This window comes from Haliotis rubra, unplaced genomic scaffold (genome assembly GCF_003918875.1).
Source record: "Haliotis rubra isolate DU_JTF1 unplaced genomic scaffold, ASM391887v1 Scf69, whole genome shotgun sequence".
Taxonomy (NCBI): Eukaryota; Metazoa; Mollusca; class Gastropoda; order Lepetellida; family Haliotidae; genus Haliotis; species Haliotis rubra.
This window is the reverse complement of record NW_025767401.1, coordinates 1,668,726-1,690,637: the sequence shown is the minus strand read 5'-3', so window position 1 is coordinate 1,690,637 and position 21,912 is coordinate 1,668,726. Positions and strand designations below refer to the sequence as shown.

General features: G+C 40.8%; 2 protein-coding genes and 1 pseudogene across 5 annotated transcripts in view; 1 reads left to right on the top strand and 2 right to left on the bottom strand.

Moving 5' to 3' along the window:
- Positions 1-6,794: 6,794 nt before the first annotated feature.
- LOC124258309 (T-complex protein 1 subunit eta-like) lies at positions 6,795-16,428 on the top strand. 2 transcript variants are annotated; one of them, XM_046692392.1, is made up of 12 exons: positions 6,795-6,872; positions 8,673-8,826; positions 9,819-9,925; positions 10,514-10,639; positions 10,852-10,904; positions 12,276-12,447; positions 12,826-12,990; positions 13,215-13,348; positions 14,013-14,165; positions 14,606-14,757; positions 15,272-15,460; positions 15,869-16,428. In XM_046692392.1, the coding sequence occupies exons 1-12, from the start codon at positions 6,864-6,866 to the stop codon at positions 16,093-16,095; spliced, it is 1,641 nt and encodes a 546-aa protein (XP_046548348.1). In that variant the 5' UTR covers positions 6,795-6,863; the 3' UTR covers positions 16,096-16,428. The 2 variants fall into 2 exon arrangements, with proteins under 2 accessions (XP_046548348.1, XP_046548349.1); XM_046692393.1 differs by having other exon boundaries at positions 6,855-6,947.
- Positions 16,429-17,103: 675 nt separating this feature from the next.
- Positions 17,104-21,912, bottom strand: part of LOC124258299 (ectonucleoside triphosphate diphosphohydrolase 1-like) — a 48,437-nt gene continuing 43,628 nt past the window's right edge. For all 3 annotated transcript variants that reach the window (XM_046692369.1, XM_046692371.1, XM_046692370.1), the window contains one exon: positions 17,104-20,818. In XM_046692369.1, the coding sequence (XP_046548325.1) occupies positions 20,588-20,818 (231 nt within the window). In that variant the 3' untranslated portion in view covers positions 17,104-20,587. The remainder of the gene's footprint in view (positions 20,819-21,912) is intronic.
- On the bottom strand, positions 18,353-18,441 carry LOC124258374 (annotated as a pseudogene).

The following is a 21,912-nucleotide window of genomic DNA, read 5'->3' as shown; positions in this document are numbered from 1 at the left end:
TGTAATACACGAACACATGCTGTTTATCACGCTCATTGAGCCATTATACTCGCGTGGGGTCCGTATGAGCCGTGGGACTGACAACATTAACATTGTGTGTGTAGGTGGACGAAAACCAAGTGTTGTGCACACAGTCCAACTCTGTGTGTGTGTTAAGAGGGAGTGAGTGAGTTTAGTTTTACGCCGCACTCCGCAATATTCCAGCTATATGGCGGCGGTCTGTAAATAATCGAGTCTGGACCAGACAATCCAGTGATCAACAGCATGAGCATCGATCTGCGCAATTGGGACACGATGACATGAGTCACCCACGTCAGCGAGTCTGACCCCCCAATCCCGTTAGTCGCCTCTTATGACAAGCATGGGTTACTGAAGATCAATTCCAGCCCGGAGCTTCACGGGTGTGTGTTAAGAGCTTAAGCATTACCAGTAAGTAGGGTTCGAATCCCTTTCCGCCCTAATTATGTTTCTTGTTTTCTCAACACCATATGCTCATGACTTCGACTACACGGCAAACGCCTACCACATGCATTAGCCCCCATTCCACACACACACACACACAAGGATGACACATTTTAAAAATTATAAAGCAGCGTAAAAAACAGAGTCACCCACTCACTCTACCAAAACTCAACGTGTTTATTTGTTAGGATATGATTTTTTTTTATTCAGACATAAGTGTTGTTTCCGTGGCAAACATAATATTTGTTGTATATGTGGAATTTGAAGCACGCATAATACCATATCGATCCACTCATGCCGTTAGGGTTTCTGTGGGGGCGAAATCAAAGCGTCACGTATTTTAGAGTGAGTGTGTGAGTTTAGTGTGCTGCTTTTAGCAATATTCCAGCAACATCACAGCCGGGGACACCAGAAATGGCCGAATGCATTGTACCCATGTGGGGAATCGAACCTGGGTCTTCGGCGTGACAAGCGAGCGCTTTAACCACTAGGCTTCCCCACCGCCCCACACGTATTTTAGATGTTCGCCACTGCTGGTTAAAACACGTGTCTACGTTTCAAAGGTCTAAGATCATAAACCTACAGCAGTTCGAATCCAGTTGGTGGAAACTAAGGGGCATAACTCGTCACGGCTTACATCTTTCCGTAACCTTTCGGTTCAGCTTGTTTCTCAGCCAACTTATAGACTGGCACAAGGGTCTGAGAGGAGCGCAAGCGCTCTGGAGCAGGAGAACCAGACTAGTGACCAACTTGTCCCATTCCTGGACAAGGTGAGGTTACTGGAACATGCATGTAGTGACGAATTGAATGACTGATTCGGTTAAGTTCGTAATCTGATTACCGTTACCCGAGGCTACAGTGCTGTGTCAGTGCTTCCAATGCTGAACAGAAAATAACGACTTTGAGGTTCCAAATTACATTAACTTTTTAGTTAGGGCTTGCACATAGATAAACGTGCACTGAACTACAACATCGTTTAACCTAAGTTATAATAACAGAAGACAGTTTCTTTAATGTGTATTTTGTATATATACTTCTCATCAAAAGTTTAGACTCATTAGTGTAAATATAGCCACTTACTTCAGGCAACTGTTCTAAACTAACTTTTGCAAAGTATTCCATACTGTTTAATTAGGAGTACTGTTTACACATGAACTGATGTATTGTAAAACATATTCGTAACGTTGAAAAGGTTATTGTCATAGGTTCAGTAAATGATGAAAATCAGTGAAAATTGGCGAAATCTTAACTTTACACCATAAAGCAGCTGTTTACATGCACGATATTTGCACATGTTTTTCAGCAATTTGATGCATGATCCTCGTGCAATTCATCTGCATAAAGTTTGCAGTTGAATCCCCCACGTTAGTGGAGAAATACATCTTCGATGTCATCACACACACACACACACACATACACACACACACACACATAGTGAGTGTTTTAAGTGAGTCTAAACTTTTGAAGAGCAGCATATTATCTCAATGATATACTTGTTCTAGATAGCTGATTTTGTAACGCCGCATTCAGAAATATTCCAGCTATGTAACGTCGGTCAGTAGCTCTGGACCGAATAACCAGTGGTCGACAACGTGAGCTTGTATCTACTCATTTGGGATAGATACTATAACAGACATTAACCAAGTTAGCGATCTTTACCACCCTATCCGGCGAGACGCCTCTTGCGGCAGACACGGGTTGCTGAAGACGATTTCTGGAAGTGGAATTTCGTAAAACACTGTAACAGCTCTTTTCCTGTCTTACGGTCTGGTTGAGGCAGCCATCGTCAGTGTAAAAGCTTTATTGGTCGGGAAACTTGAAATGAGTAAACTTGAGCGAACACTCTGACACAATGAGAGTATACAAATTCTTGTTTAGATAACATCCAAACTACGCCATGTCATGACACATTGTTAAATTTTATATTTAATTTCTGATGCAAACAAACCAACACGTACAATTATTAGAAATAGGGTTTGACGAGATATATAGGTCCACCTTACGTCATGATATTGTCAACTGAACCAGGATGTTGTTCATACAAAAGATTCTGCACATGCAGCACGGAATGGCGTTTTTCAGCATGTGCTTGAGTTATAATTATTGCATGTCCATAAAAGACAATAAGTCTCATACACAATTAAACACAGAAAAGGGCTTTTGTCATTTTGCGTCTTTGTCTGAAATTATGTATTATATAGCCAGGTGTTTATCACGAGCAGAAGGAAGTGACGTTTGACGTTCTGGAATCAAACATCCCATATATTTATATATACATGTCTCGTCTTTGTGTGTGTGTGTGTGTGTGTGTGCGCGCGCAGTGAGTAAACCTGAAGTAACTGTAAAGAGGGATTATTCGACGTGCACCACAATGTGTTTTACTCTCTGAAAGATGATTTGTCAACTTCATGTGAGTCAGTTGGAAAATTCCTTCACAACATGTGTATGTGTGAACCAGGAACTCGCTATGTAATACAATACAGGTTAAGGTATGCGTGACTTGAGTTCAGCCAGATGTTCTATATATACATGCACTAGTAATAACTAGGACGAGCAGAGACGATTATTCTCATACACACGCGTGTTAACGGGTAAAGAAAAGACATTGCATTCTGTTTGAAGTTAAACCAATTTTATAAAAAAAAGTACTTGGATGAAAATCTGACGTCGCATCGAGTGAGTGAGTTTAGTTTTACGCCGCACTCAGCAATATTCCAGCTATATGGCGGCGGTCTGTAAATAATCGAGTCTGGACCAGACAATCCAGTGATCAACAGCTTGGGCATTGATCTGTGCAATTGGGAACCGATGACATATGTGTCAACCAAGTCAGCGAACCTGACCACCCGATCCCCTCAGTCACCTCTTACGACAAGCATAGTCGCCTTTTGTGGCAAGCATGGGTTGCTGAAGACCTATTCTACCCCGGATCTTCACGGGTCACGTCGCATCGATATTGTCTCAGCCAGGTAGCGGCGGTTACTCTTAAATTAGTCTCGGAATGAATGAAACACAAGTAAAATGTATGACCAGGAATTGTTAAACCATAGACTGAAATCTAGTGTCTGTAAGAAATATAGTTTACAGAAAAAATCCGACCCGTGAAGATCCGGGGTAGAATAGGTCTTCAGCAACCCATATGCTTGCCATAAAAAGGCGACTATCTTGTCGTAAGAGGCGACTAACGGGATCGGGTGGTCAGTTTCGCTGACTTGGTTGACACATGTCATCGGTTCCCAATTGCGCAGATCGATGCTCATGCTGTTGATCACTGGATTGTCTGGTCCAGACTCGATTATTTACAGACCGCCGCCATATAGCTGGAATATTGCGGAGTGCGGCGTAAAACTAAACTCACTCACCAACTCGCAGAAAAAATCCAGTGATCAACAGCATGAGCATCATTCTACGCAATTGGGATACGATGACATGTGTCAACCATGCCAGCGAACCTGACCACCCTATCCCGTTAGTCGCCTCTCACGACAAGCATGGGTTACTGAAGATCAATTCTAACCCGGACCTTCACCACGTTTGAATGAGCCACTCTTTGGAGCATATCTGGGACATGATTGGTCGTCGTGTGCAACAAAGGGATCCCCCTGTATAAAACCTGGCCCAGTTGGAAGCTGCTTTACACGAGGAATGGCGCAGACTGCCCCTTCAGAGGATCAGGAGGCTGACAGGGAGTATAAGGAGGAGAGTACCGGCTGTCATACAGTCACATGGAAGTTACACTCGTAACACGCAAAATGACATTTTGAATGTTCACATTCACCGATATGATTCAACATTAAATATTCCACGGCCAGACTTCTACAGACATGGTTTTGTATGGAAATCAGTGTTTTTTTCAATTGTCATCATAAAATCAACATGGATTCCTATCATTTTGTCGTTTTCATGTGTCAAAGGATCATACGGGTAAACAAACCTCATGTTTTACCATCGTGGTCACCACGAGAAGTTTTATGTACGTGTTCACGCATCATTGAAAAAATACAGGGGTGCGTATTTAAATTCCGTGTGTATATGTTCAGTATCTATGATTATTTGAATGCTTCATATGTTACTGGAAGTAATCCGATTGGTTTGATTTGAATGGATGTTATTCCTTTATATATTAAGTATTTATTCATGATCAAATACCCATACTTAATAACTTAGATTCAATTCTAAATACTAAACCGACAACATCCGGATTTCGGACAGTGTAGTCCTTGTGCGTGCAACGGAAGAATCCATTTCATTGAAAAGGGGAAGGCGTGTAGCATGTGATGCGCTGTGCGTTAATTTAATTGTCTTGGTGTAGTCAATGAGTCGAAGAGAAAACCTACCACCTTCGATGTTGTTACCGACTGCATGTCTTTCGTAAAATTGTGAGATGGTAATATTTCGTTATAAGTTTGTTCGTATTAAACTAGCGAGGCGATCTGCAGTGTTTTCATTTTTAAAGGGCTACGTAGGTTCTCCACTTTGTTTTGCTTTTAATTATTAACTATTTGGGACATTGATTTTATGTCATAAATGATCACAATAAACATATCCGAGCAGTCATATTCAGGATGTGGATGTTAACAAATGGTTGGTTAAATAATATTTATCTCGGCTGATTGTTGTTGTTTTTACAAATGTAATTTAACTTGAAGCCTTTCAAATATCAAGTGAGTTAGATTGTGTAAATTATTTTGACAGTATTCATTATAATTTTCGAAACTTTTATAGCATTTCTGTTCAGGATATTGTCGTTTATAAAATTGACAGAATGACGTTTCCGTGCTCTCACTGAAAAAACCCACATACGTTAAATGCGTAAATGTCTTTCACGGGCATACAAAATAAATGACCCTCTTTTACTAGACCATTCATTAAATCATTATAATTAAATAGCTAAATAGATTGAGAAGCTTTTCCCAAATAAACAATTAATTACACATCTTAACCGTTATCAGTACACGAAATCTACACAGTGTAAGGGACGCAACTCCGTACACACACACAACTTATTTGTTATCAACTGCTGCCAGCCAGTTTGTGTGGGTGGTCAGCGCGTGACGTGTGTCATGTTGTTTGTGTGACTCAGTAAATGCTCAATGCATAAATATTATGCACCACAATGTGTTTTACTCTCTGAAAGATGATTTGTCAACTTCATGTGAGTCAGTTGGAAAATTCCTTCACAACATGTGTATGTGTAAACCAGGAACTCGCTATGTAATACAATACAGGTTACGGTATGCGTGACTTGAGTTCAGCCAGATGTTCTATATATACATGCACTAGTAATAACTAGGACGAGCAGAGACGATTATTCTCATACACACACATGTTAACGGGTAAAGAAAAGACATTGCATTCTGTTTGAAGTTAAACCAATTTTATAAAAAGAAAGTACTTGGATGAAAGTTTGACGTCGCATCGAGTGAGTGAATGAGTTAAGTTTTACGCCGCACTCAGCAATATTCCAGCTATATGGCGGCGGTCTGTAAATAATCGAGTCTGGACCAGACAATCCAGTGATTAACAGCATGAGCATTGATCTGTGCAATTGGGAACCGATGACATATGTGTCAACCAAGTCAGCGAACCTGACCACCCGATCCCCTCAGTCACCTCTTACGACAAGCATAGTCACCTTTTGTGGCAAGCATGGGTTGCTGAAGACCTATTCTACCCCGGATCTTCACGGGTCACGTCGCATCGACATTGTCTTATCCAGGTAGCGGCGGTTACTCTTAAATTAGTCTCGGAATGAATGAAACACGAGTAAAATGTATGACCAGGAATTGTTAAACCATAGACTGAAATCTAGTGTCTGTAAGAAATATATTTTACAGAAAAACAACAACAGTTTTCTAATTTTTAAAACATAAAATACAATAAAAAGGAGACCAGAGACTTTCATCATAACTGAACCGGTGGTAATCTAGACTTGCCACACATTCTAGACTTGCACGGGCTACATTGGGTATATTTGTTTCAGGGTCAGTATGACAGATATGACCCGTGAAGATCCGGGTTAGAAGCCACGGGTAACGGAATTGTGTATTTTAGGAGCACCAAAAAAGGTCAAAAACAGAAAAGTGGAGGCAGCTTTGATTCTTCATGATGCAGATCTAATGGTCTATTCCTGTCATTGGTGCCAATGATTCAATGGTTCTTGCAATTATTCAGTACATGTACACGGTAACACGATAATTTCTCAATGCAGTGAAATTGTATCAGAAACACGCAAAACGGATTATATACTTCTTATTCACCCTGTTGTTTAAAGTGGTAGTTATTAACAATATGTACCAAAGTAACGACCATGCAGCCAATTTAGCGGCGTGCAACAATGGTCCTAAAGTCCAGAGTTACTTCCCTTAAAGAATTCTTCTGTCAACAATAATTGTGAAAACATGTCGATGGTGAGTGGAAAATCATTTATTACACAAAATCCATCTCATCAAGCATCATCGTAGTTCTTAAGGGTCCAGATAATGGTCTGCTATGTTCTTACATCTCTAATTGATGTCGAGTAACTCTAATTTTAAATCAATAATGGGTTTCTGGTGTTCAAACCAGAGCCGGTGTTCTGTCGATCATGTGGAATGTTCTAGACGGCGTCCTGGCAACCGATTCATAAAAGCTTCAATGTAACAATATTTGTGGCTGTCACTGTCATTTTACGATAATAGGTCTCATGTCTGTTTGATAATAAATTCATTTGTGTGTTTCTCTAAATTTTGAAATTTATAGCAAAACGTGTTCACGGTGTTGAAACATCAGTCAGTGTGATTCGTGATTTGACAAGTTTTTCTACACAGACATCATCGCGAGTCATTTGGCTTTGGGATTTGGGCGTTAGGTTTCATTTGTACAAATTTAATACTAATGATTGCATTTACCTGTCTTGATTTGTCTTGAGGATGTTGATATGTGCCCGATTGTGATAATCAATTTGTTTGACTTGGTCACCACGGACTAGTTGATATTTTCCGTTTGTCAACATGCTTGAATAATGTCTTAATGTGCTGTATAAACTGCGACAAAATTCTCTTATATATTAAGTGTAATGTTGCTCTTGAAACTAGTATCACTTTTTGTACCAAGGGCACTTGAAGCCATACGTACCCGTGAAGTTCCGTGTTAGAATATTGGCCTTCAGTAACCCATGCTTGTCATAAGAGGCGACTAATGGGATCGGGTGGTCAGGCTCGCTGACTTAGTTGGCACATGTCATCAGTTCCCAATTGTGCAGATCGATACTCATGCTGTTGATCACTGAATTGTCTGGTCCAGACTCGATTATTTACAGACCACCGCCATATAGCTGGAATATTGCTGAGTGCCGGGTAAAACTAAACTCACTCACTCTATAAGGACTCGCCAAAACAATCCATTTGTGCACAGGTTACCTCTCTCTGTCATAATCAGGCCTACCAAAGAACTTTCCCACTGTGAAGAAAAACTCAGAAAAGCCCACATTAATGGTGGTAATAGCAACATAAACATAATACCTCGCTACTGAAACCGTAAAAACGGCAACAAAAGACTATGAAACTGCAACATTTTTATATCAGCGAACTTTGACCTCTACTGCGCATGCGCATTATGATCTGTGCTTCTTTCAAATTTCCAAGCAACCGTGAATCGCCTCGCGTAGGAAAAGTATTAAATAAATATGTCGAAATAATTGCTGTCAATCACGAATGGAAAGTAAACTAAACAAGTGTGCAAACAAGTATCATGATGATAAATGCCAAATAACACAAAAGAAATACTTTAAAAAGGGAATGTAACTTCTGTCCAAGCTGGAAATATCAACATGCGGTCGAGAATTCCTATTCCATGTGCGCATGTGCAAAATCGAAGTTGCAGGCTCTTCGTTTGTTTATGCAGTTTTAGTGATTTAAAGTTTAATTAATGTGGGCGTTTATGCGTTTTATGCACAGTGGGAAAGTTTTCTTTGGTAGGCCTGATAATGCAGGGTACAAAATAGGGAAAGATTTCCGCCCGTAACCCCCATTCTCTGCCTAAGATTTATAGTAAGAATAGATGGTTTTTATAGAAAGCCTACCTTAACCCTAAACCTAACATAAAGCTAAATCTAAACCCTAAACCTTAAACTCTAACCCCTTGAAATAATCATAATAAATAGAATAAGTCTTGTTAGATTATACTTGGATAATGAGATCATGATTGGCATATTTGTCCTTAAATTCCAGCAACCACCAATCATCCTGCTAAAGGAGGGCACAGACTCCTCCCAGGGAACCCCACAGATTGTCAGCAACATCAATGCCTGTCAAACCATTGCAGATGCCGTCAGAACAACTCTCGGCCCTCGTGGCATGGATAAACTTATAATTAATGATAGAGGTAAGGTTGCCTTTTGAATGCATTGATGGATGCTAGCTACCCCTATATGTGCTACATGAAACATACCAATTCCTAACCTAAGTACACTTCATCATGTTCACAATGTACACCTACAAATTGATACTTGAGAGTGTGCCTAGCAGTATGTCGCTGACAGTGATGTTTTATGATGTAAACCACCTTCTGTCTCGGAGGGCTCCGTGGTGTAGTGGTTAGAGCGTCCGCTCCAGGAGCGGAAGGTTGCAGGTTCGATCCCCGGTCGCATCATACCAAAATATGGTATTTGTTGTCCCTGCCTGGCGTTCGGCTTTAAAGGACTGGTTTGCTTGAGTCAGTATGTGTCTGAATTGGGTATTCATGCTTAACTGCGGCATGGTATAGTGGTGAACTAGCACTATAACACCAGCTTATGTCTGGTTTAGTACAAGCAGCAACACATACACACGCGTGCACGGCTTCATATGAGTGAAATACTCTCAAGTATGACGTTAAACTCCATTTCTTTCATTCTTTCTTTTTCTATCTGACCCTATGTTGATTATTAATGATAAATGCGATTATCAGTTTCTCTCAGCATCTTTCATCTGAATAACAGATTAAAATTTGTAATTATCACAAGCATGCTGTTCTAGGCATGTGATTTGTAACCGGCTCTGAAATGGGTAAACAATATAATACTTAAGTGAATTTAAGTGTCTTACTGAATTTTGTTTTGTGACATTTGATAAGTGTTGAAATTAGTTTGGTTCTCATGAAGTGACAATGGCGCCATGACCGTCATAAGTCTGTTAACGTATGGGAGGCACGATCGCTTGGTCAAATGGGGCACTTTTCTCCTGATAGTAGTATCTCTCAGATGTAGTTACTGCTAATCTGACAGGAGCTTGTTCATTACTGTAGCCATAATATTTGACAGAGTTAGCTATTTGCGATTGGACAGAACGTATGAATCATGCAAACTATACTGGATATTGTTCGATTTTTGTTCACAGGTCAGGCAACTATTTCCAATGATGGTGCCACAATTCTACAGAACCTGGAAGTTGTCCACCCTGCTGCCAGAACACTGGTGGAAATAGCCAAGTCTCAGGATGCTGAGGTGGGAATGTACTGTATATTCTGTGTAATATCAGATGTGGGTGTCATGTGTGATGAATGTTTACCATGATGGGCGAGCATTACCATGATGGGCGAGCATTACCACAGTGGATACATGGGTACAATGTGTGAAGCCCATTCCTGGCGTTATCTGCCATGATATTGCTGGAATATTGCTAAGAGCGACATAAAATTCGAATGTTCAAAGTGTTTAAATCATAAGTTCATAATGCTATCTGCATGATTGTACCTCTGCAGCATCCCTCCATGGAACCCATGAAGATCTGGGTTAGAACTGATATTCAGTAACCCATGCTTGTCATAAGAGGTGACTAATGGGATCGGGTGGTCAGGCTCGCCGACTTGGTTGACACATGTGATCGTATCCCATTTGCGTAGATTTATGCTCTTGCTGTTGATCACTGAATTGTCTGGTCCAGACTCTATCATTTACAGACTGCCGCCATAGCTGGAATATTGCTGAGTGCTGCGTAAAACAATAAAGCAACTAAGCATCCATGCATGTCTCTTATGGTCAGGCTGTGCTGTAACGTGACTATATTGTAAGGGATACATTTTGCTGCTGCAGGTTGGAGATGGTACAACCAGTGTTGTGTTGCTGGCTGGGGAGCTGTTGAAACAGGCCAAGCCCTTCATCGAAGATGGTGTACACCCTCAGATCATCATCAGGGCATTGAGGAAGGGAGCTCTTCTGGTAGGTTACACTCATGCTCTAATCTCCTAAATTACACATCTGACATTGGGGCACGAACGATAGTCCTATATATATGGTTTTCCATTTCTTATGGTCCGAGTGAAAGGGTGGCTTTATCCATATGACCTTCAGTCCTGTAGAGACAGTTTCACAGTTTGCAAGGTAGAGTTCTGCAGTACCCAACAAATTACACCTGATGTCTTGACTTTCAGGCTGTGAACAAGATCAAAGAAATAGCTGTGCAGATCAAGAAGGATGATGTCAGGTAAGTACCTGCTGGGGAGGTGTGAGGGGTGCTTGAATTAATCCTGAGCAGTTGTCAGATAAAATATTCAGATGCTGGAAATTCTCCATAATTGACCCTTAGGGATTTGTTCCCTTCCAACCTATTCTATTTATGAAGGGTTGGTGGTCAGTTGTACCAATATAGTGTTGATCGTTGCTCTTGATGGCAATCACTTATTTTCTGGTCACAATAGTAGGATTGGAAGAATGATGCCAGTTGCAGAGTCAAACAAAAAAGCTTTTGCCTTTGCTGTGTTTACAATGTAAACTTATTCTGTGTCATTCTATCAAGTGAACGAACAGAGTTTTTGTTGTGAAGGTAGTACAAACTACATTTTTCCTTATCCTACTCATGCCAATTATGCTTGTCTCCTTCCTCTTGCGAATGATAGTGGAACAATTGAAATCCCTTGAAGTTCCCTTTAAAAAAGTGGACGCAAAATCACACACCCAGAGTAGCGTCCCTTTCCTCCGTTTGGCGCCCTTTTGGTTACCTGACCGACCATGCCTTGTCACTCTCTCCTTCGCCCTTGATGACGGTTGTGAGAGCACCTGGGTCCCTATACGGCACATATCCTTTTATATTTTCTGACCTTACATCAAAATTATTGCATTCGGGCATTCTTATGGAGAGTGAGACAAGGCATAGTCGGTCAGGTGACCAAAAGGGCGCCAAAGGGAGGAAAGGGACGCTACTCTGGGTGAGTGAATTACGTCCGCTTTTTAAAGGGAACTTAAAGCAATTCAAGTGTTCCACTATCATTCGCAAGAGGAAGAGGACAAGCATAATTAGCATGAGTCAGGATAAGTATAAAATATCAATATTAGTCAGAAAATTACATTTTGGAAACAAACTACTTCTAGGAGCATGTTGTGTTACAGTAGTGAGTGAGTTGGTTTTATGCTGCTTTTAGCAGTATTACGTCAGGGGACACCAGAAATGGGCTTCACATTGTACCCATGGGGAGAATCGAACCAGAGTCTTCAGTGTGATGAGCGAACGCTTTAACCACTAGGCTACCCTACTGCCAGACACACAGTTACAGTAACCAGTACTGGGACATTTGAAGTGAATGCTTCAGACTGTGAGGGTGGTTTTCAATGGTTTGTAAATACTAAATAGCTACAATTACAAGGAGGGGCACCTGTTATTGCAGGATTTTTTGTGTTCTCCACTGCTTCACCAAACCCTCTATCAGACCTGTTTTGTGCATTTTGTATCCAGTACGGTGTTTCAAAGGTAATGCTGATGTAAACATGTCGTCCTGTTTGCATTTAGTTTGGTATGTTAAGGTAAACATAAATGTTTAGAGCCACTTCAACGTAGTGTAAGAGTTTGTCTTTGTTTTAGTGAGCAGCGTAGTCTCCTGGAGAAGTGTGCCGCCACATCACTGAGTTCGAAGCTGGTGGCCTCCCAGAAGGACTTCTTCGCCAAGATGGTGGTGGATGCTGTAATGATGCTGGACGAGCTGCTGCCTCTCAACATGATCGGCATAAAGAAAGTGCAGGGCGGAGCACTCGAGGTGAGACGATCAACAGTTTGGTTTCATTGTGGACAAAATAACATCTTGGAGACACATGCACCCACCTATCTTTTTCTCATTGTACACACGCAATTGTCTTGTCTTATTTTGATGATGATGATTGTACTTTTAATGGCTGATGATTTTAGCATATATAATCTTTTGCTCACTTTTCCAATTCCTATAAAAAAGCTGTTGCCTTTGTGTTATTTTGTCTTCTTCTTTCCACTTATTTCTTGCAAAACAAATCTGTCAGTCATGGTGTTCTTTATCTTTCTGATGTGGGGATGCTGTAGCTTTATAACTCTAGTACACATGAGTCAATAATAGAAATCATTTGCTTTGTCTCTGTATGTAAACACTTGGTTATTAACACAGGATTCCATGCTGGTGTCCGGGGTGGCGTTCAAGAAGACGTTCAGCTACGCAGGCTTTGAGATGCAGCGCAAGCAGTACCAGAATCCCAAAATAGCTCTGCTGAACGTGGAGCTGGAGCTGAAGGCTGAGAAGGAGAATGCTGAAGTCCGAGTAGATACTGTAGAGGTAGGTGACTTCCATCTGTCAGTAGACATACGTGTCATCTCTAGAATATCCATATAGCCCAGGGGCCTGTTCCTCAAAGCGATCGTAGCGCTAAGATGATCGTACCTCCCACACTTTAACATAGACTTACGACTGTCGTAGTGCTACGATCGCTTTGAGGAACAGGGCCCTGGACAGTTGAACATGACTGAGTGTATGTCTGATTTCCCTTTCTGCTGCTACAGGAGTACCAGTCTATTGTTGATGCGGAGTGGAATATCCTGTATGACAAGCTGGACAAAATTTACAAAAGTGGAGCCAAAGTGGTCCTGTCAAAGCTCCCCATTGGAGATGTTGCTACCCAGTACTTTGCTGACAGGTGAGCAGGGCAGTTTAGCAGTCATCATATACATTTCTTGAATACATAACTGTTCTTTGAGAATAACACTACCACGGTTACAGAAATGGCAATTCAAATATCTACATTTCTGAATTAGTTGTGCTAGCAGTTGCCCATGTGGCCACGTGCATGCTTCTTGAATGTAGGGGGCGGTGGGGTTGCCTAGTGGTTAAAGCGTTGGCTCGTCACGCCGAGGACCCGGGTTCGCATCCCCACATGGATACAATGTGTGAAGCCCATTTCTGCTGTCCCCTGCCGTGATGTTGTTGGAATATTGCTGAAAGCGGCGTACAACCAAACTCAGTCAGTCTTGAATGTAGTGTATGCCTTTGTTTGATCTCACATACTTAACTGAAATGGGGTGCTGGAGTAGCCTAGTGGTTAAAGTGTTCGCTCGTCATGTCGAAGACCTGGGTTCGATTTCCCACATGGGTAGCAAGTGTGAAGCTCATTTCTGGCCGTGATATGGCGGGAATATTGCTAAAGGCAGCATAAAACCATACTCACTTAACTGAAACATTTGTTTGTATGACCCTAGCTCTATGTGTGGACTAGACGGTGTACTGTAAGTGTCTTAGGTAAGTGTGGAAACTAAAGCGTTCACTTTAAATGTGTGTCTCAATCATTATGACCTTTATTGCAGGGACATGTTCTGTGCTGGTCGTGTGCCAGATGAGGACTTGAAGCGGACTATGAAGGCTTGTGGTGGGTCTATACAGACGTCGGTACAGCAACTCACGGAGGATGTGCTGGGGTCTTGCGAGAACTTCGAGGAGGTTCAGGTTGGCGGAGAGAGGTAGGTTTGCGTGGATGAATCTCATTACTGTATGGGGCTTGTCTAATTGAGTTTCCGGCAGAAGCATCAGTGGAGAATATCACTGGTTGGTGTAGAGGCCAGCCAGTGTGGGATTCAGTTGTGCTGCATGCATCATAGTACTTCCATATCAGGAGTAGCCAAGATGACATTGTATACAAACAATCCATGTTCTCGCTATTGATCACAGGTTTTTCTTCTTTCTACCCTTATTCAAAATATGAAATGTCTTGGGGTAGCCTAGTGGTTCACTCGTCACACGGAGCACCCGGGTGCAATTCCCCACTTGGTTACAATGCGTGAAGCCCTTGTATGATGATGCTGGAATATTGCTAAAAGTAACGTAAAACTTTTGACTCAGTCAGCTGTGTAATTTATGTTGGTTGACTTGTTTAGTTTCCTGACCTATCCTCTTTCCCCAGGTTCAACTTCTTCAAGGGTTGTCCCCAGGCCCGCACCTGCACCATGATTCTGAGAGGTGGAGCAGAACAGTTCATGGAGGAGACGGAGAGGTCGCTGCACGACGCCATCATGATCGTCAGGAGAGCCATGAAGAACGATGCAGTTGTGGCAGGTAAGTTAAACCTGGCTGGGGGCCAGGAGGGTACTTCACGTTTACTGGGTTCTGTGGTTCACTCACTGTCTTACTTAAAGGTGACTGGTCAAAGGTACAAAACCACAGAAAAATGTCACAAAATTAAGTCTTTGACAGAGAAACATGGCGGAGGGAAGCTTTAATAGCATGTGAGGAAATCACCAACATGCCAACAGAGAACTATAGGGTTACATGGCTTCTGCATGGCTGAACTATTAAGTCCAATTAAATGTAAACTGACAAACAATCCATTTTCAAAGGGCAGTGGCTCTCAAAATTCAGACTGTTGTATTTTGTTGCTTATCGTAAATATTTGTGGAGCATTGATTTCTGTATATGTAAAGGTTGTATGTATTTTCAGTATTCCTTGTGAGTTTTATGGTGAAGATGGTAATGTTTCTGTATGTGAGCTAGTTTGGATGTTTACAATACTGAGCACGAGTAGGTTATATGCACCTCCGCCCAGCACTGATTGATGATGTTGCCACTGCAGGTGGAGGTGCTATTGAGATGGAGTTGAGCAAGTACCTGCGGACGTACTCCCACACCATCGCTGGGAAGGAACAGCTTCTCATTGCTGCCCTAGCTAAGGCCATGGAGGTTATCCCCCGTCAGCTCTGTAACAACGCTGGCTTTGACGCCACAAACATCCTCAACAAACTACGACAGTGCCATGCACAAGGTAGGTTTTCCTTACAATTCTGACTAGCAAGCATCAACTGGTATCAGTTGTATAGCATTTAGAGTAGGTGGCCGGTTTTGTAAGCAGAGGTGTGTCTTTATGGCAGGGATTGGGATAGAGAACTTTGACAATGGGCCATTTTCATGATTATTAGCCATTTTCTGAATTTAGAATGGGCCTTTCCCCTTCTATCAATAGTAAACTTCAAAATCTGAATGGGCCATTTTTTATTCTACTGTGCAAAATGGCCCATGGCCCCTGCCTTTCCCAATCCCTGTTAGGGCTCAACAGATTTTGATGGTTGTTGGTTTATATCCCAGTTCCAACTCTACATTCTTCATACATCTGTCCACTGTTGTTCCAAGAGTCTGTCCTGTTTCAAATATCTGTCCACTATTGTCTCCCCAGGTGGGGTGTGGCAGGGAGTGAACATCCTGGAGGAGGACATCTCCGACAACTTTGAGAAGTGTGTGTGGGAGCCGTCTGTTGTCAAGATCAATGCCATCACTGCCGCCGCAGAGGCAACCTGTCTCATCCTGTCTGTAGACGAGACAATTAGGAATCCTAAATCCGAGGTCGGAGGCCCAGGACCAGGACGACCTCCCATGGGACGAGGTCGGGGTAGACCAATGTGAAGGACATAAACATGGACATCTTTAAGTGCTCTAATTTAAATTATACAGAATCATGCTGCCATAGCCCCTAGCTGAACATGTCTCGTGCATGGCACCAGGACCAGAACATTCTCAGCTATGGCTGCCTTTATTTGGTTCAATGCCTTCATTTAGCTGTGGAAATATTACAGGGAACTAAAAGTTGTATCTGTAATTTTCTTTATCGATTTCCCCGAACATTCTCTCTTCCCATTTCTGGTACATGGTGGTGACATTGCAACTGTATAACCTATGTTTTCATGGATGTGCTACTTGTGCTTGTGATACACTTTTTGTATTAAAATTTCCACATCACCCGGACACACTTTGTTGTATGTGAGAACATCTTACAGTCCGTTTGAGACAAAATGATACCGATGAATTGCGATCTAACACAAAACAAATAGACATAAAAGAATCAAACCAACGTGGAGTGCAATAAAAAAAGACCAACTCTAGAAAAAGGGCGCATTGGCAACTAAAGGAACAGCTCGCAAAGCGAGATTCACATGCGTTAACGGGTTCTCAAGAAATGTTTTAGCTGGCGAGATGACACTTACCCCAGCTGCACAGGCAGTGCGCTGTATGTACTTAGTAATTGCATACTTGGGTCACCCCCTGTCATTTTCATCCTTGAAATCATAGACTTTGCAAATTATAGACTTTCATTTTCTCTCACTTTGTCAATCAGCAGTTATCACGTGCATCTCACTTTTCGTGCTGTTCCTTTAGTTGCCAATGCGCCCTTGTAACAAACTTGGAAAACGCACAAATAAATGGCAGTTTCTTAAACAACTTTTTTATTTTTGTGACAAAAATTATGCAATTTTTTTCTAGAGTTGGTCTGTTTTTATTGCAGTCCGGGTTGGTTTGATTCTTTTATGTCTATATGTTTTTGTGTTAGATTGCAATTCATCGGTATCATTTTGTCTCAAACGGACTGTACATAAACTTGCCGGAACCATGTTGGGAGACAGAAACCAAGACCCATACATTGCACATTGCATTTATTTATTATCTTAACAGCATATTTATAATCATTTCTTAGAGGTTCTAAGGTCGTTGTCCTGAGTAAAGCTTAAGATGTACATGAATACAGGTGAATTGCCAAGCTTGATCAATCTCTATATACAAACTTGACTAAAATGTCAATCAAATGTTTTGTAGCATATTTACAAAACTGAATGTGAAGATGATCTGAATTGTCATCTGCAAAATTTCAAGAGAACTGTTACTTGAATATTCATTTTAGAAATGGTTATGAAACGATGTCCATATTATTTATGTGAAACCACCATGCTGTTTCAGGTATAATGGCATACAGTGATAAAATTGTTCTGTGGGTATCAAGATGTTCATTTCGTACAAAATGCTCCATTAGAATGTAACACCATACCCTGAATAACAATCACCAGTGCATTTCAGTTGTCCACACAAACTCCTGTGCAGGTAATACCGATGTTGGTGAAATCATGTCAGAAGGTATCATCAGTATTGTAAGGACACACAAAAAACAGAGAAATTTAAAATGTTTCATACATCGGTGCAATCAACCACCAATATAGACACACAAAGTTTTTGAGAAACACATAAAAGTTTGCTGAACATTGGATGCCTTGAGGTTATTAACATGAAAACCTGGTGACGACCTGCAGCGTATCTTCAACGAAAGAATTATCCAAATCAGTTTTTTCTCTATGGCTTAAGAAATATAATTTGACATTCAGCAGGTGCTTGCACTTTCTACAATCAATTAACCGACACTGCAAAAAGTGATTGAATCTGAAATCCAGGTACATCTACATAGATGCATCTTTCCTGAGACACCACCATAGTTGGTTAGTTGGGAGTATTACTATTTCAGGGCTGGTATTGTTGCAGTAGAAACTTGGAATGTTCATAATATGTACTGACAAATAGTGCCATTAATCTGCCATTCACCTCTATAAAGTTAGCATAAAAAGTCAACATGACACAAAAAAATTGCTGTCAACACTGATAGGAATAAAATACAAAAAACTAAATTGCAAGTTTAGCAACATGTTATGTTAACACTGCATTTTGAGTGGATGTAAGTGCTTGGTCCAGTGGTTTCTGAGATGGAGACACTATGGCATTGGCTCTCTTGACTTTCAGACAGGTAAGTCAAAAAAACTATTCCTACATGACATACAGTGAGTTATATTTGAGGCTTGAGGAGCCTGAAGGCAAGAAGCAGCTTGTGCTACACATATCCATCCCCACAGATGGTCCTCGTGGTAGACCGTCAGTTTTACCTGAAGTCATGGTGAGGCATACTATAGAAAGGATCCCTAAAAGTATAAGCTGGTCACAGCACTACCAGCACATGGATATTGGTGAAGTCCATGCATCCAAACAGACTGTCACCTCTTCCATTGTGTACCTGTTTAATATCAAAACTGAAGATCTTGACGATGATCTTTCTGTGAACAGATAACACAACTAATTGTACAGATACATCCATTAGAAGTGTACATATTATATACAGGAGCGTCTGAGATATGTCCTCTCATTAGCCATAACCACCAGCATCTCCGCACTAACAGTTCATGGACTGTGGTCATATATACAACATTGTATTACTTGGAAACAGGTTGTCAAGCACGGAGTGTTCTATACACCATTCTCACTATTGTCTCACTACTCTATAATCAGCATTCATGTTATGATGCCCAGTCAAGAATTAATTAGTTTGACTATGACACAAATATCAACAACATGACAAAGTCACTCATAAATGCTATATACTTACTGTGAATCCGTCAAGTAGTCACTCTGGCATATCAACACTAATATTCAGTCAAACTCCAAAAATATATTTTATAATTCCTACCTATCAACACCAGTCCACCACAAGACCTGTCTGCATGTCAAGTTTGCTGAAGAAGCAGTGTACGTTAGTCAAGATCTCCAGAAATGACATCTTGGACGAGGACATAGTCCAATTTACTACCCTTAACAAGACATGTTAAATGGTATAACTACTGTCAGTATATATGTTGTTCATTAGGATCCATACATGGTCTAATGACTAGTAACATTTACATACAGGAAGTCTGGCAACCATAGCAGCAGGTTGTCTTCGTGGAACTGGACTGTCTCCCTTATCTGAGGGTCAGCTGGAGGCTACGCGAGACCAGCTGTGAAAGACTTGGTAGGTAACTATTATCTGGTCTTCCTCATATAAACGAAAGAAAATAAAGCCATGGAGATTATAAAGCTCTAATGGAGATACAGGTCCTTGTACTAAACCAAAGGATTATTCCATCACTCAGACAGGTGAATGTTGTTTTATGACATATCTCTGCCAACCCCACACAGATCACATTACCTCTAAATAATCAGACTAGGAAAGCGAGCAACTTGAGAATGAGTTCCAGCCTTAGGACTAGTGATGACACGCGGCAACCTCGCGCCACTCTTCTCACCAACATCAGCTACTGTTAGCAGGTGTCATGGAATCCCTACAGTGGGAGTTCCGATAACACATAGCCGAATGAACTTGTCATATCAAACATAGGTATGACCCAATTATTGTCATTGCAGATATCATCATGATCAAAGGTAAATACACACAACAGTCAGTTTTGGGCTGGGAATAAAGGCTTAGTGGATCAATATAGATCTTACAGTACTTGATGGCTATGGGATTAAATGTCCGAACCTGTGTCAGTATTGAAACAGAGAACATTTTGGTCAGTAATGTAACAATAATGAAAACACAATTTAAAAATGGAAAACAAGCAACTATTGGTCCCGTATCAAATGGACTCTCTAACCCTTCATAAAACAAGAATTAAAAAACTATAAAAAGTACACACTGATTTAAAAATATAAAATTTACACGTGTGTGTGAGATATGTGATCTCATTGAGCATAACCTCTAGCATCTAAACTTGGTTATATACAAGTTAAACTAAGACATAAGCCTTTCAATGTGAAGTTGATGATCAATAATTAGTAATGGTGTACTAACTCAACTGAGCTCAACGACAATCTCAACTTACTGATCCTAATAAATGTCAAATAGTTCGGAGGGTAAGTACTCTACAGCAAATAACCCTTTTTACAGGTCTAAAATAACAACAAAAGTGAAAATATATTCTGATTATAAGATTATTTTGTAACTAACACACAAGTAAATACTATATTCATGAGTAAATTTAAACCATACAAAAATAACTTATCTATGTGAACATACATTCCATCGGTAAAATAATCACCTGATTGTCTCTAAAACACAACCATTAAGTATTCCAGTTTTTAAACTCTTTACCTAAATTACCAAATACAAACCCTCAAACAGAATATGTTTAAGTTTCAACACAAACTTAGACTAATTTCAATACCTATTTCCTTTATACAACAAAATATCCTTTCCAATACTACCTAATTCATTTCTATAAACTCATGACCAATAATATCACTAAAAAATGACTTGATCCTGATATCCTCAAATGCTTCCATATTCAGCAAGTCTTGTGTATTTCCTCTTGGCTTTGGCAGTCTTGTACAATCTAGCATGGCAGGCAAAGCCGACAGCAGCCAGAATGAACAGCGCGAACAACACCGTCAACAGCACAAAGGTCACTGTGCTTATAGAAGTGGCTGGAGCATTTATTGGTATTCCGTTGCTTTTGTTTAACATAAACCCGAGCGACCAACCTATCTTCGTATTGGAAACCTAAAACATGAACAAAGACAGAAATAAAGATATTGTATTGAAACATGTATAAAAATATATAATAAAATAAGGAGCCCAGAACAATACTGTATTTCAGAGCTAAGGCTATCTATCTATCCTTCATGACCTGACTCCACACCTTAAAAGTTTTAACTCTTGGGTATGAGATACATAGTAATGCAAGCATGACAATATCATCTATACACTGATACATATACATATGGCAGTGTAACTTTGTTAAACATATGAGGGTGGGTTGAGTGGTTGAGTGAGGGAGTATGATTTTACACCACTTTTAGAAATAATACAGCAATATTCACCAGAAATGGGCTTCACACATTGTGTCCATGTGGCAATCGAACCTGGGTCTTCAGTGTGACAAGTGAATGCTTTAACCATCAGGCTACCACACAGCTCCGATGTGGTTTTGAATATTTAAGTGTGCTGAACTTCTGTTCCAAAGAGGCATTTTGATTTCATGAGCGAGAGATGGAGTGATACACGAGATGGAGATGACGTGAAGCCAACAGAATGGATACGTGATGTACTGACTGACTGACTGAGTTTAGTTTTACGCTGCTTTTAGCAATATTCCAGCAATATCACAGCGGGGGACACCAGAAATGGGCTTAACACAATGTGCCCATGTGGGGAATCGAACCCGGGTCTTCGGCGTGACGAGCCAACGCTTTAACCACTAGGCTACCCCACCGCCCCGGATACGTGATGTAAGGGGCAAATCAAGGACAGTAGGACATGGGGGACAGACAAGTCAAGTTTTCTTTTTGACCAACATTTGACAGATTTTCTCAATTCTGATTGTTTCTGATCTACATGAAACACTTCTCCTTGGTTCTTCTCTCAGTTTAAACCATTGAGATGAAAAGCCTAAGGGAGCAAGACCCTGGTCAGTTTTGTCTCTGTCTTACTTCCCACAGTTTTCTTGGGTTTAACAATCTGAGTGCTTATGCTACAGCTCAAAAACAGTACTGATGTCACTAAAGTGAGCTTTTCCGAAGAGAATTTACATATGCCGGTAAACCATAACACGGATAGAGGAAGAGAGCCAGGCTCACAAGCATGAACCATTAGAC